Raw genomic sequence first — 13,447 nt, 5'->3', positions numbered from 1 at the left:
AGGGTCTGTTTTTTTTCTTGTGATATATTGCATGTTCAGATATTCATTCAACAAAATATTCTGGGGGCCATGAAACTTCTGTGAAAAAGATTAAAAAATGCTTTGGGTGGCTGGCAACTTAAAAAAAATAAATAAAAAAATGCTGGCGGTGAAAGAGTTAAAAGCCTCGGCCTCCTTTCATTGCATTTGCAATGAGTACAGTTTGTCAAAATGTATCCTTTTGTGTTTCACAGAAAAGCCTGAGGATGAGTAATCATGACAGAATTGTCATTTTGATAAAGTAATTCTTTAAGGTTAATACCAGTCCATGCTTGTACTAGCTTAGATGAAAATATCTCCAACCGTGACAGGAATGATCATAGTGTACATAAATGTAAGACCATGCCTTGTATAATACAAAAATATTCTATATTAAATAATATAAATGATTAAAACATTAAAATACGCAGGCTTAAATGACTTATGCATTCTCTAAGCTTTATTTGTGCAGACAGAAACATGTTTCAGCACTTAGCCCTACACCTTGTGATTCAAGTGCTCATGGGAAAAGTTTGATATATCGTGGAGTGACCTGAGACTCTGGTGTTACTGTAAGTGATTATAACAGTGTGGTTGTATTGCTCTGGGTCTAGATTTGCTGCAATTTAAAGAAGATAAAACCACTTTCAATTATGAGCTCCATATTAATGATCCAATTTGCATGAATTACATGGGGTTGCCAGGCATGTTTGGCTTATCTCTTTCTGCACTCTCTCCTACAGAATTAATAATGGGTAACCCTGGGCTCTCCACAGAGGAAAGATATTGGCTATCAATAGCTGAATCTTGGTGAGATAATACTCTCTTCCTCATAAGGGATATAGATAGGCTTTGATCACTGGGTTGGTGCCTGAGGCGTTGCAGAATTATCTGTTAGTTAATGAGATTATTTTGATGGGTTAACCAATGATGAATGCTAATACATTTTTATTTACAACACTTATATGGAAATACAAACAATATGCAACCAAGGAGTAGTGGTATCAATACACAATTTTATGACATGGTAAGTATATATTTTCCCATCATGTATACTTTTTCTACCCAGATCTTTATGTTCTTTAATGTGCATGTTGACTAAAAAAAAGGAAAATCATCATCATTATCATCATCATTTTTTATTTTATTTTTATATCCAATTATTGTCAATGGTCATTCTCATTATTTCAATACGGACATTTTAACTGTAATACTCCCATGATCTTTGAATACTTTGTAGTTTAAAAAATGCATTGTTTTTTTTCCTCCCTTATTTTTGCATTCTTAATTGTCATGAAAATAATGTCAAAATGCAAAAAAGCCCACTATTTATGTCCCTTAACCACAAACCTATTATGCCCCTTTTTTTACAAGATGTAATATAAGTCTCACGTGTCCCCAGAATGTGTTAGTGAAGTTTCAGCTCTAAATACCCTATATATCATTTATTGTACCATGTTGTAAATGGAAGGGTTTTTTTTTTTGAGGAAGGAAATGTTTTCATGCATGTCTCTTTAAATGCAAATGAGTTCCTTTCGTATGGGAACTTCTGCGTCTCGTTGGAGGAGTTTCCAACGAATTGGGATCAAGCTAGGGAGACCAATTGGCTTCGAGTGAATTGAAACGAGCCAATGAATATTGGCATTCAGGAGTTGCGAATAAAGCGGAAGCGAACGCACACATATGCTTTTAGCTTCGAAGCCTACCGGTTGTGTCCTCTGAGTGGATGAGCTTCAAGATTAATAATTTATCTTAATGCTCAATGAGTCTGCTGTTTTCTCCGAGACCACTCTGTGTTGGTGTGACGGCGCTTCAGCGATCTTCGCGATCTCCCGGGTACCAGCTGCTGCTTCATGCGATCTGCTGTTTTTTCAAAGAGCCATTGTCACGGCTGGTACTCATGCTAAATCAGGTTCTCACAGCAGACTCGTTGAGCGTGAAGATAAATTATTAATCTTGAAGCATCCACTCAGAGGACACAACCGGTAGGCTCCGAAGCTAAAAGAATTTGTGTGTGCGCTCGCTTTCGCTTTATACCAGCACTGGCAGGCGGGGCGCGGAATTCAGGTCCTGCATGCCAATATTCATTGGCTCGTTTTAATTCACTCAAAGCCAATTGGTCTCAATAGCTTGATCCCAATTCGTTGGAAACTCCTCCGACGAGACGGATGAGTGTGAAAAAGCTTTTGGCAGTATGGAAGCATGTTGGAGCTGTGGAAAGCCAAACATGCCAAAATCTGCAAAAAAAAAATTTCTCTCTCACTACGCAGTCGAAGGTGATCAAGTATTTCATGCCCTGGAGATGGGCTGTGGCTGCCCCGTCCCCGCGGGCTGCTCATCGCAGAGGGCGTCCTCTGGCTGCTCGTCGCCCTCCTGCCGCCGTCGGCTATGCAATTCAGTTTGCCTGCAGGCCTCCCAAGTGTGGAGTGGCGACACCTCTGTCCTGAGGAAAGAGATGGTTGCCCTGCTGGCGAAGGGCACTATCGAGCCGGTCCCTCCAGCCGAGATGAGGTCTGGGTTTTACAGTCCTTACTTCATTGTACCAAGCAAGGTGGTGGGTTTCGACCGATCCTGAATCTGCCTGTTTTAAATCGGGCCCTTCACAAGCTCCCGTTCTTACTGCTTACGCAGAAGCGCATCTTCGAGTGCATCCGTCCCCAGAATTGGTTTGCAGAAATCGACCTGAAGGACGCGCACTTTCATGTCTCGACTTTGCTTCGGAAGCACAACCTGATCATCAGATTCCTCTGGGTGCTAGGAGGTTAAATCCGCCTTGTAATCCGCACCCTGTACCCTCTTGGGACTTAGCCCCCTTTGAGCCTTTAAATACTGTGGAGTTCATTATCCTGTCTGAAAAGACAGCTCTCCTATCGGCTCTGGCTGGGCCTGGGCTGGGCCTTTCTCACATTGTTCTGAGACCCCGGTTCGGATATGTGCCCAAGGTTCTTACCACTCCGTTTGTAGTTCAGGTAGTTAACCTGCAAGCACTGTCCTTGGAGGAGGCATACCCAGCCCTAGCTTTTCTCTGTCCCGTACATGCCCTACGTTGTTATGTGGACAGAACGCAAAGGTTTAGGACCTCAGAGCAGCTCTCCGTCTGTTACAGAGACCAGCAGAAGGGGAAGGCTGTCTCCAAGCAGAGGTTAGCCCACTGGCTTATGTATCCCAGGATGTCCCTTGCCCACCTAGGTTGATGGCTCACTCCACTAGGAGTGTCGCCTCCTCCTGGGCGCTGGCACAAGGTGCCTCGCTGACAGACATCTGTATAGCTGCAGGGTGGGTGACACCTAACACGTTTTCCAGGTTTTATAGCTTACGTGTTGAACCTGTTTCCTCCCGTGTACTCGCTACGGCCAGTGGTGCGAGGGAATAGGTTGTCGGCTTGCTGCGCCATTCCCGCCTTACGAGCCGGATGCATGCGCTTTTTTGCGTTGATGGTGAGTTCCACCATCACCCCTCCGGCACCAGGCAAGGCGGATCGCCCGGTGCCAGGTCCATTACCTCTCGTAGGAGTTGTTAATAGACTGGGTGGCCTAAACTGGGTGACTGGGTGGCATTTCTTCCACGTTCCAGCTACCCTGTGGGTTAGCATCGTGTCTTCCCCTCGACAGACCTGTTCTGAGACCCCGGTTCGGATATCGATACCGGTTCGGATATCGGGGGCTGAGTACGCTCCCACCCTTCGGGCTGGCACTACCTCAAAGACTGCCGTATGTTGCACTTCCCTACGGGCTAGTACATACATGTATTCCAGTGCCTCCCTTCGGGCAGACAAGGGGCTCTGCAGCGTTCCCTCCTACAGATTGGGCACGCTTTCCCAGTGTTATCCAAATCCACTGAGCAGGTCTTACTGAACAGCAGTCTGATTATTCCTAGCTAGCTCCCGCCGTAAAGAAAATTAAGAAACTGCTTTAGCGGGAGGCTAGGCGCTGGAAGGGGCCAGCACCATGGTGTGTTGTTAGGGATCCCAATTCGTTGGAAACTCCTCCGACGAGACGTAGGAGTTCCCATACGAAAGGGAACGTCTTGGTTACATATGATAACCCTCGTTCCCTGAGTAGGGAACCGAGACGTCTCGTCCCGTCACCATACTTGCTCTGACCTTCGCGGAGGACTGGACACTGTCCGGCACCGTCCGGTAAAGCAAATGTGTGTGAGCTCGCTTCAGCTTTATACCCGCACTGGCAGGTGGGGCGCGGAATGCAAGTCCTGCATGCCAATATTCATTGGCTCGTTTGAATTCACTCAAAGGCAATTGGTCTCGCTAGCATGATACCAATTCGTTGGAAACTCCTCCGACGAGACGTCTCCGTTCCCTACTCAGGGAACGAGGGTTACCTTACGTAACCGAGACATTTTTGCTCTCCACCCTGTCTTCCAGGAGAGGGTGGAGCCTTTACACCTCATGCCTCCAATATGCTGCCAAAAACTAAAACATCTATTTGCTCTTGATTATCATCTTTATTGCGGTCACGCTCACCTGACATTGCAGTTCTTCATCATCATGAAAGTTTATTATCTGCATGCATTTTACAGCCATATCAGTCTAAACTTATGATATATGGTTTTCTGGGCGAATACATGCAAAGCACGTGCACATAAAGCTGGATGTCAGACAACGCATCCCCTATTAAAGTTCTCTTTCACATCTTATTGCACTGAAACTGTCAAATACATGTCTGTGAACGTAAACAGCAAGTAAAGAAATCGCATGTGTGTTTCATTGTTGTACAATGTTGTAACATTTCCTTACAAAACAAAACAGAAAATAACTCACTGTTCTTGATTTAATAACTTTAGTCACTTTAATAATAAGAAATTTCTCACTTGAATGCTGCTGTTAAATGCTCTGACGAGGAGATGAACATGACAGACTGTGTTCAGCTCACTCAGGGCGTGGGGTCTATGCTATGGGGTCTCAGGGCAGAGTCTGTCAGCAGTTGTGGGTGGGGTCTAGGCATTTGTGATGTCACAACAGCTACCATCACCAAACGGCTTGTTCTGAGACACTATTTATGATGTATGGGATTAAAAAAAGAGGAGTAGGTGAATTTTTTCCATCATAGGGTGTCTGTGTACTCACAGATTTTCTGTTCAAACACCATGTACAAATTTTGCATAATAGGTCCCCTTCAATATTTATAAAACATGCTCAATATTTAATATGCAAATATATCATGTCTTGTTTATTTTTTATTTTGGGATTATGCATACACAAACGATACACATAGATGCTTGCTTATGCTTTCCTCTCATCAATATTACATTAGGAAGGGTCTCTATGCCCTCACTGTGGAGATTTGATGTAAGTGGACAAGATCCTTCACTCATTCTGGAACACACAGCAATTAGCTTAAAGAATCCTCTAAGATACACTAACACACAAGGAATCATAACATTATATCACGCTGTCAAATATGAAATAACGTCTAACAGAAGCTAGCCTGATTATGGAAGGCTGCTGGGATTGAGGAGGGATCTCTCCTCATGTGGGAGCTTCTCTGCAGTATTTCCTCTGAGAACACCGCCGACTGGATCTTCTGCAGCAGAGTTGCTCGTGTGATTAAAATGTGTTGCAGAAAATGGGAATAGCTAGGCGTCTCCTGGTGGAGTGCTTATTCTCAGAGTAAACATCTGCAGAAATGCCCATAGTGGAAGTCTGAAGGCTTTTGAACAGACTGAATACAGGAATTGAGGAGATCATTTGAGATCATAAATGGAGGGTATACCGTTCATAATTATATCTGTGGGTTTGCAGCAAAATACTGGTTTTGTGCTTTTCAGAGCTAGGCTACATTATATATATATATATATATATATATATACATATATATATATATATATATATATATATATATATATATAGCCTATGTATACATATACATTTGTATACATATTAAACAAAACTGGGTTGAATTATATGACATCTATTAATGAACTAATCTAATGACACAGAATGAAAAAGGAATATTTAGATTAATATAGGCTATTAAACAGAAACATGACGCAAATGTGAGTATAATAGCTAGCTTACAGAATACCAGAAGTGTATTATACTGCAGATCTACAGCGACAAAAAAAGAAAAGAAAAAAGAAAAAGAAAATTTAAATCAATAGCAACACACCCTACTGTAAATAAATAGATAATAGTCACAAAAAAAGGAAAAAAAGAAGTCATTGGAAATCTACTGTAATTAGTAACCAACAGCAAAAGCAACTAGCCTACAACATAATTACTTATTTATCTGTTTCACAGATAAGCTGAATAAACCATTTTCAAATCCTAGCATAATATAATATAATATAATATAATATAATATAATATAATATAATATAATATAATATAATATAATATAATACAGTCACGCGAATGCTTGTTTACCCCGGGCTGTCAGGCTGCTCTGAAGCTACGCTCGTGACGAGGACAGAGACGAAGCTCTTCATTACTGGAGGAATAAAAGAGGGATAGTAATATTTCAGAAGGAAGGGAGGAGATTTGCCGACGGCTCTCCTATTGGTTTAGTGCAACCGTGATGGCACTGAGGTGACGGCTTCGTACTTTATAAAGCTCCCTCAGAGTGAGAAAAACACTGTGAACTCCTTACAGCTGAAGTGGCGCTGAGGAAAACCCGTGACATAACACTGAACCATGAGTGAGGTAAGTGCACCTCCGGCTTTACCGCGTACAGGCGACATAAAACCTGCCATAAGAGCAGATTTTGATCATAAAATATGCATAATGGTCTCATATTGATTTATTGTGAGCGCATGAGTGTGTTGTGAACATTCGCTCAGCGCACTTTAATTCACTTTAGCTTTGGCGATAGAACTGTGTTTACTTGAATGAACTTGACTGTTTCATTTGACGAAGACTTCTGAAGAGGGTGCAGTTACTGTACCATACATCATCACAGTATAGGCTAATTAAATAAATGTCCATTTTCTGGATCTAAACTGCAGCTATCTAAACACATAGGTTAATATTTATACACTACAGTGTTCGTAGACACGTTTTTATCTACACAAAGGCATTGGGAATTTCCACTGTCATTGCCCTGGAGAAGTGGCACAGTTCATTAAACACACAGTGACCTTTTGCAACACCATCACTCAATAGCAGTGCATGTTCGCTGTGGGAGCCTGCCATTAAAAAGCACATTACAGGATAGTTAATGCCAGTTCAGCAAAGTCTGAACAGTAACCGAATTATGAAGCACAAACCAAATCATCAGGAGCAAAACATGGGACATGCAGAACATCAAACATTGTTTTTGACAGACAGATGTCGTAATTAATAAATTAATAAATTAATAAAATGTTAAAAACATGTGATAGCTTGCCCCAATGTGACATTTATGAAAAAAGTACACAGCTTGACCTTTAATTAAAATACAGTTGAGCCTTAATTGCCTTATGCATGGTTATGCCACTGTGGTTTTACGATGCAAGAGTTTATTATTCATTTGTTATCTAGATATTTGAAACCAAAATGTGCATAATTTGACTTGACTCAAAACCTTATAAATACCAATATAGAGTCTCCCAATAGCAGAACATAACCTGTGTTAATTTTTTGATGATCTGTTTTTCTTTAATTTGAAGGTTAAGTGCATTCTCCTGCCGCATAGTGGATCACACACTGTAAAAAATGATTTTTTGGTGAAGTAAATACTAGTGAAAAAACCCAATGTAATTTACTTAAAAAAGTTAGTTTAGGCAAGAATTTAAAAAACTAAGTAAATTCCATATCAGTACTTAATTCAAGCAAGTAGAAACGAAAGTGTAAATATCAACTCAATAAAATTAAGTAAAAATTACTCAACTTTTCTGATACTGGGGTTCCCATAATGCACTGGACCTTGAATAATTAATGAGGCTCATTTTTCACTGGTTTCCAGCTGCATTTACACTGTTTTATCATTGATTTTTGTTGTCAGTATTAGTAAATTGCCATTTTGTGACATTTCGAGTAAATTTTTTGCTCAAAATGACCCATTCAAACACAAAAACGACCCATCAAATGTTACCGCCATTGTGTATTATCTACCAAGTATTGAGGTGTTTGCATTCACATGATGTGAATGCAACATCTGACATGATGACATGATGTATATATAAATTACTTAGATGATCTAAGTAAAGTACATACTATAAATGACTAATAAAATATGAGATTTGTTTTAGTGAAATGTAATTCAAAGGCAAAGGAAATCAATGTTAATCAACCTTTTACTAGCAGAGTTAAAATAACTCATTTTTTGTAAAGTTTACTTAATTCCATATTCCAAGTAAATTTAACTTAAAGATTTTTAATTAAAGCTACTGATAAATATGTTTAGGTTTTTACTTGGTAAATGTTTGTAGATTTACTAGCATTTTCTGAGTGAGATAGTTTAGCAAGGTTTTTTCAAGTAAATCCTACTCCAAATTTTTTACAGTGCAGGTCTATTCTGTGTTGCGGACAGTATAGAAAGATAATGCTAAATGCGAATAATAATCGTGCAATAATCGTGCAAAATCGTGCATAGGCTGGGTTTTTTTGGATACAAAACTATCACTAATATTTCGGTGACTTTCATAAAAATAAAAAAAAATAAAAAAAAAACACCACTTGTGTCCAATGTAAAATCTAAGCCCTGAAGCAAAGTTTCTATAATTTCTACAAAAGTTTCTTTCTATTTCTACAAATAGCATTTATTCTGTTGGCGAACCCTGGGCTGTTTCACTGGGAAACCCTTCTTCCATGTTAGAATATCTGCTGGATTACCTTCTTCTGGACTTTTGCTTTGGTTATTAAGATTTTCAGATTAGAAGGGCTGAAAACAGCTGTGTCTGTGCTTGTTGTGTTTGGTACAGGTCAGGATAATCTTTAGAGATTTTATTACAGTAAACAGTTGCTAAATTTCCAGAGAGGAAGTGCTAATTAACTTCAAAGTCGTCTAGAAGCGGTGCTGTTGTGGCATCTCTCTCCAGAGCGAGAGCTATAGGTGTGTGTGTGTGTGTGTTTCCTTGTCGTTATTTTCTGTGGCCTGCAGTGCTTTTGAACATGATGTGCCAGATGTAACAGAGAGGGATGCTAATTATGAGAGAGGAAATTAGCATAATCTCAGCCCAGATTTAAGCAGTCAGGTCATTACCATGCGTTCAGTTTGCTTCAAAGTATTAGAGCGTTTAATATCTAAAGAAAAAGACCAATTACTGCGAGAGCTGTGATCAAACACCATATGCCACATCTCTGCGGCTTCCTCTTTTTTATTCTGTATTTTCTTGTAGGAAATTTGGTAATGAAAAGATATTTATATCCAGATATTTGTTGTAATAATGTTTTTTCTCTGGTCCTATTCAGAATGCCTCTGACCTTAAAAGGAATGTGAAATCATAATCTTTTTACTTTATCAATTCATAGAACATTATTTAATTTAACAAAAATGAATGTAAAAACTCATACAACCTCCGCCACTACTCCCTTTTCAGGCTGTTGTGGGAGTGGGAAAAATAAAATTGACCGCTAAGTAAACAGCTATTAAGCCATTGTTTTAATGTACTATTTTAGATAATATGCCTTTATAAAGTGACTATATTTAACAAAACTAAAAATTGGAATGGTTTAAAGATGAATTAAAAGCCAGGTGGTGTAATTAGACAAAGGTTAAGGTAATTACGATTACAACAATGATAGCACTTGCAAATAGCAAATTATGACTTTCATTATCATTTCAAGAGACTCATTGATTTATAATAATTTGCTTTATTAGTGAAATAGCAGAAATGCTACAAATCATTTTTGACTGTACAAAATGATCTGAATTTAATGGTAAAATACTGTAAAATGCTATGGTAAAAACCTGTAATTGGTTAAAAGGAAGTTCCCTTACAATATTCCATGAAACACTGTAATAGATCTAATGGGACAATTTTACAGTAAAATACTGCTAAATGTACAGTTTTTGGAAGAACGGGTCATCTTATCTGGTTTACAGAGTAAAAACCATAAATTGACATTCACAGAATTTCGCATGTGACAGCTCACATTTGATGTTTTTAATTTAAATAATTATGTTTCATCTTTGTCTTTTGGTGTCAGTTATGGACATTAGGGTTTCATGTTGATAAATTAATGCTAATTGCATTATTTTAGTGTCATGCATGTTAACATTATGTTACCACATTATTTTTTTGAGTAAAATTTTGGCTAAATTTACTGTTTTTTTAATTGTAAATGTAATAGATTTTTGTATTTATAATATTTTTATATTATGCACAGCACACATTCAAAAAGTTAGCATCAATCAATGGTAGTTAATTAATAAAAAAATAAGAAATAGAATTGGATTGAAATATGCAAAACCTATTTCTGTTTTTAAGTAATTTAATCCAAAATCAATGAAATTTTGCTTCAGCTAATTATTTTTTCAATTCTGTTTTTCTGTCCATGTTGTTTGAGTTGTGGCACTAGGGCTGAGTGAATGTACTCATCACTTGAACAGAGCTGCAGAGCAAAGATTGGGGATAGATCAAGAGCCACATGACACATTTAATCTGATTCTGACAACTCTTGAAAAACTGCCCACATTATTCAATTCAAAATGGTCTCTTCGTCTCTCGTCTAATTCATCTCTGACCTCTCCACACAACACTTCCCTCACACTGGATTGCTTCATGACACTCAAAAGGCCTACTACATTTCTCCAAGCAACACGATTGTGTGGACTGTTGGGAATCTGATTGGACATGTGGTGCCATGAGCAAGAACGAGCTGCAGCATCCAAGCTCCCCGTGTTTGCCACCAACTTTCCTTGCCCCCTGCAACTGTCGGATGTAATTTTCCGTAAACAGAAGCTGTTTTCATTCTGCTTGTTTGTTAGTGAAGTCAGCTTTCATATTCGATTTGACAAGCATCTGTCCACTGGGTGGGGGGTTGGGGGACGGGGGTTTGGCGAGAGATCGGAAGATGGGGGTGCAAATTGTTTTCAAGAAAAAAAAAAACAGACAGGGCATCATTTGGGTACTCGGTGTATTTAATTGCATTTTAAGTAGAATGTACATAAATGAAGAAAAAAAACTGCTCTACTGAACCCCCCCCCCCCATGCTGGCTCTCCAGAGGTTACATCGCCACTATGAAATGCTTTCGGAGGTAAAGACGTTTCTTGTTGATGCAAAGTCTGATCTTGCACAGTACTTGGACATCCTCTGTGGTTAGCGCAGTTGTCAAGTCAAGTCAAGTCACCTTTATTTATATAGCGCTTTTTACAATACAGATTGTATCAAAGCAGCTTCACAGCGATAACATGAAAATAATACAACACAGATCAATAATATTGTTGAATATTAAATGTCCCCAACTAAGCAAGCCAAAAGCAAGGCAACAGTGGCAAGAACAAAAACTCCATCAGGTGACAGAATGGAGAAAAATACCTTGGGAGAACCCAGGCTCAGTCGGGGGCCAGTTCTCCTCTGGCCAACGAAAGAACAGTGTGTGATTCGGGCAGCATTACAAGACAAATTGGATCGAAACATTAAGAGTATTTGTCCATTTACATTTGTTCGAAGTAATCACGCCGGACTGGAGACGAGATGTTAAGGATCAGTGCCGATGGCAGTCGTGTTGATGAGGCCGCACTTAAGGATGAGTCGGGATGGGTCCAGGCGCAGGTCCACCATAGAGGGTTCCTCGGGATAAACAGAGAGACTAATATTAGCGTAGACGCCATCCTTCTTATGATGTACCAAGTACATCAGGATTTACGAGACGTGTTCCCGGTTCCAGCTGATCTAAACTATTCAGCCTAAAGGGATTGTCATGTCAGCTTAAAGTTGTCATGCCTTGAAGACATTTCCGACAGGTTGAATTTGTTGAACACATCGATGCAAGGGAGGGATGCCAACATCTTGCTTCTTTCAGACAAAAAGTGCATTCGTTGGCAAATCGGCTGATTAATAAAAATGTTGACCAACTTTGCTGACTGTGTGCAAGAGACAGGGATAAATATCTCTTTTTTGATTTACACAGTAGCTCAACATGTTGAAGGACTAAAGGACTCAAACAATTTGAGTGTTATTTCAGTGAGTTAATTTGCTTTGGTCAGAGTTCCCTTCAGTTGTCCAGGAAAAGACCTTTCAGGTGACATGGAGGAGCAGTTAGCCGAATTAAAGAGTGACACCAGATTGCGACACCTCTAAAGCTCTTGCTCTCTGCCTTCATTGTGGTTGATTGTTATGACTTAATATCTGCAGTTACCTGATGCCGCCATCAATTTACTTCTTCCATTTGCCTCAACTCATCTGTGCAAGGCCGGGTTTTCAAAATTGACTGCCTTGTAAACCAAGTACCAAAATCGGCTCCAGGGGAGAATAATTAACTGCAAATTGCAAATCTTTGTAAAATGAAGCAAGCGCAGGTTTCCCACTGATTGATTTAACAATGTCATGGCTAATGAGATGACCCCTTTGTCCCAATTTACACAATTTAAAAGCAAATGTTTAAATCTTAGTTGATGGATAGTTGGGGCGTGCCACATGATAGGGTAGGATTGGGGGTGGAGGCTTTAGTTTGAGAACCCGCTCTAAAGCATGGACTCTACAAGACCTTCAAGCAGATCCTTCAAGTCCTGTAGGCTGCGAGGTGGAGCCTCCGTGGATCGAACTTGTTGGTTCAGCACATCCCAGAGATCCCAGACATCCTCAATTGGATTGAGATTAGGGGGATTTGGAGGCTAAGACAATACCTTGAACTCTTCATCATATTCCTCAAACCCTTCCTGAACAATGTTTACAGTGTGAGGCCACTTCTACCAGGGAACACCACTGCCATGCAGGGGTGTACCTGGTCAGCAACACTGTTTAGGTAGGTGGCACATGTCAAATTGATGTCCACATGAATGGCCAGACCCAGTGTTTCCCAGCAGAACCTTGTCCAGAGACAGAGCATCCTGGTGCCTTCACTTCCCCAAGTTAACGACAGGTTAATATACACGTCTGGTCTGTCCACCTGATGTAAAGGAAAACATGACTTATTGGACCAGGCAACTTTCTTCCACTGCTCCAGGGTCCAGATCTGATGCTCGCGTACCCATTGTGGGCGCTTTCAAAGGTAGGCACTGTGTTTTGTGACACATTCCTCCCATAAAATCTTGTGCCACAGAAGACCTTCTGTTGCCTCGGACCAGACTGGATAGCATTTGTTGACCTCGTGCAACGATGAGCCTTAGACCCCTAACACCCTGTCGCCGGTTTGTGTTTGTCTCTCCTCAGACCACTGTTGGTAAATTTCTTGGCTTTGCTGTTTTAGAAATACTCTGACCCAGTCGCCTTGCCATAACAATTTGGCCCTTGTCAAAATCGTACTTCAGATAGTCAGTATCTTAATCGTAGTAATCGTAGTAATCGTAGTCAGATCTTTATTCCTGCCCATTTCTTCTGCATCCAACA

At 40.1% G+C, this 13,447-nt stretch overlaps 1 protein-coding gene across 1 annotated transcript in view; it reads left to right on the top strand.

The window, feature by feature from the left end:
- The first annotated feature begins 6,583 nt into the window (after nt 1-6,583).
- Nucleotides 6,584-13,447, top strand: part of pcp4b (Purkinje cell protein 4b) — a 47,554-nt gene continuing 40,690 nt past the window's right edge. The window contains exon 1 of the mRNA XM_089120942.1: nt 6,584-6,676. Within this exon, the coding sequence (XP_088977068.1) occupies nt 6,668-6,676 (9 nt within the window). The 5' untranslated portion in view covers nt 6,584-6,667. The remainder of the gene's footprint in view (nt 6,677-13,447) is intronic.

This window comes from Pimephales promelas, chromosome 16 (genome assembly GCF_988280905.1).
Source record: "Pimephales promelas chromosome 16, fPimPro1.hap1.1, whole genome shotgun sequence".
NCBI lineage: Eukaryota > Metazoa > Chordata > Actinopteri > Cypriniformes > Leuciscidae > Pimephales > Pimephales promelas.
Note: the sequence above shows the minus strand (reverse complement) of the source record. Positions and strands in the feature narration are given on the sequence as shown.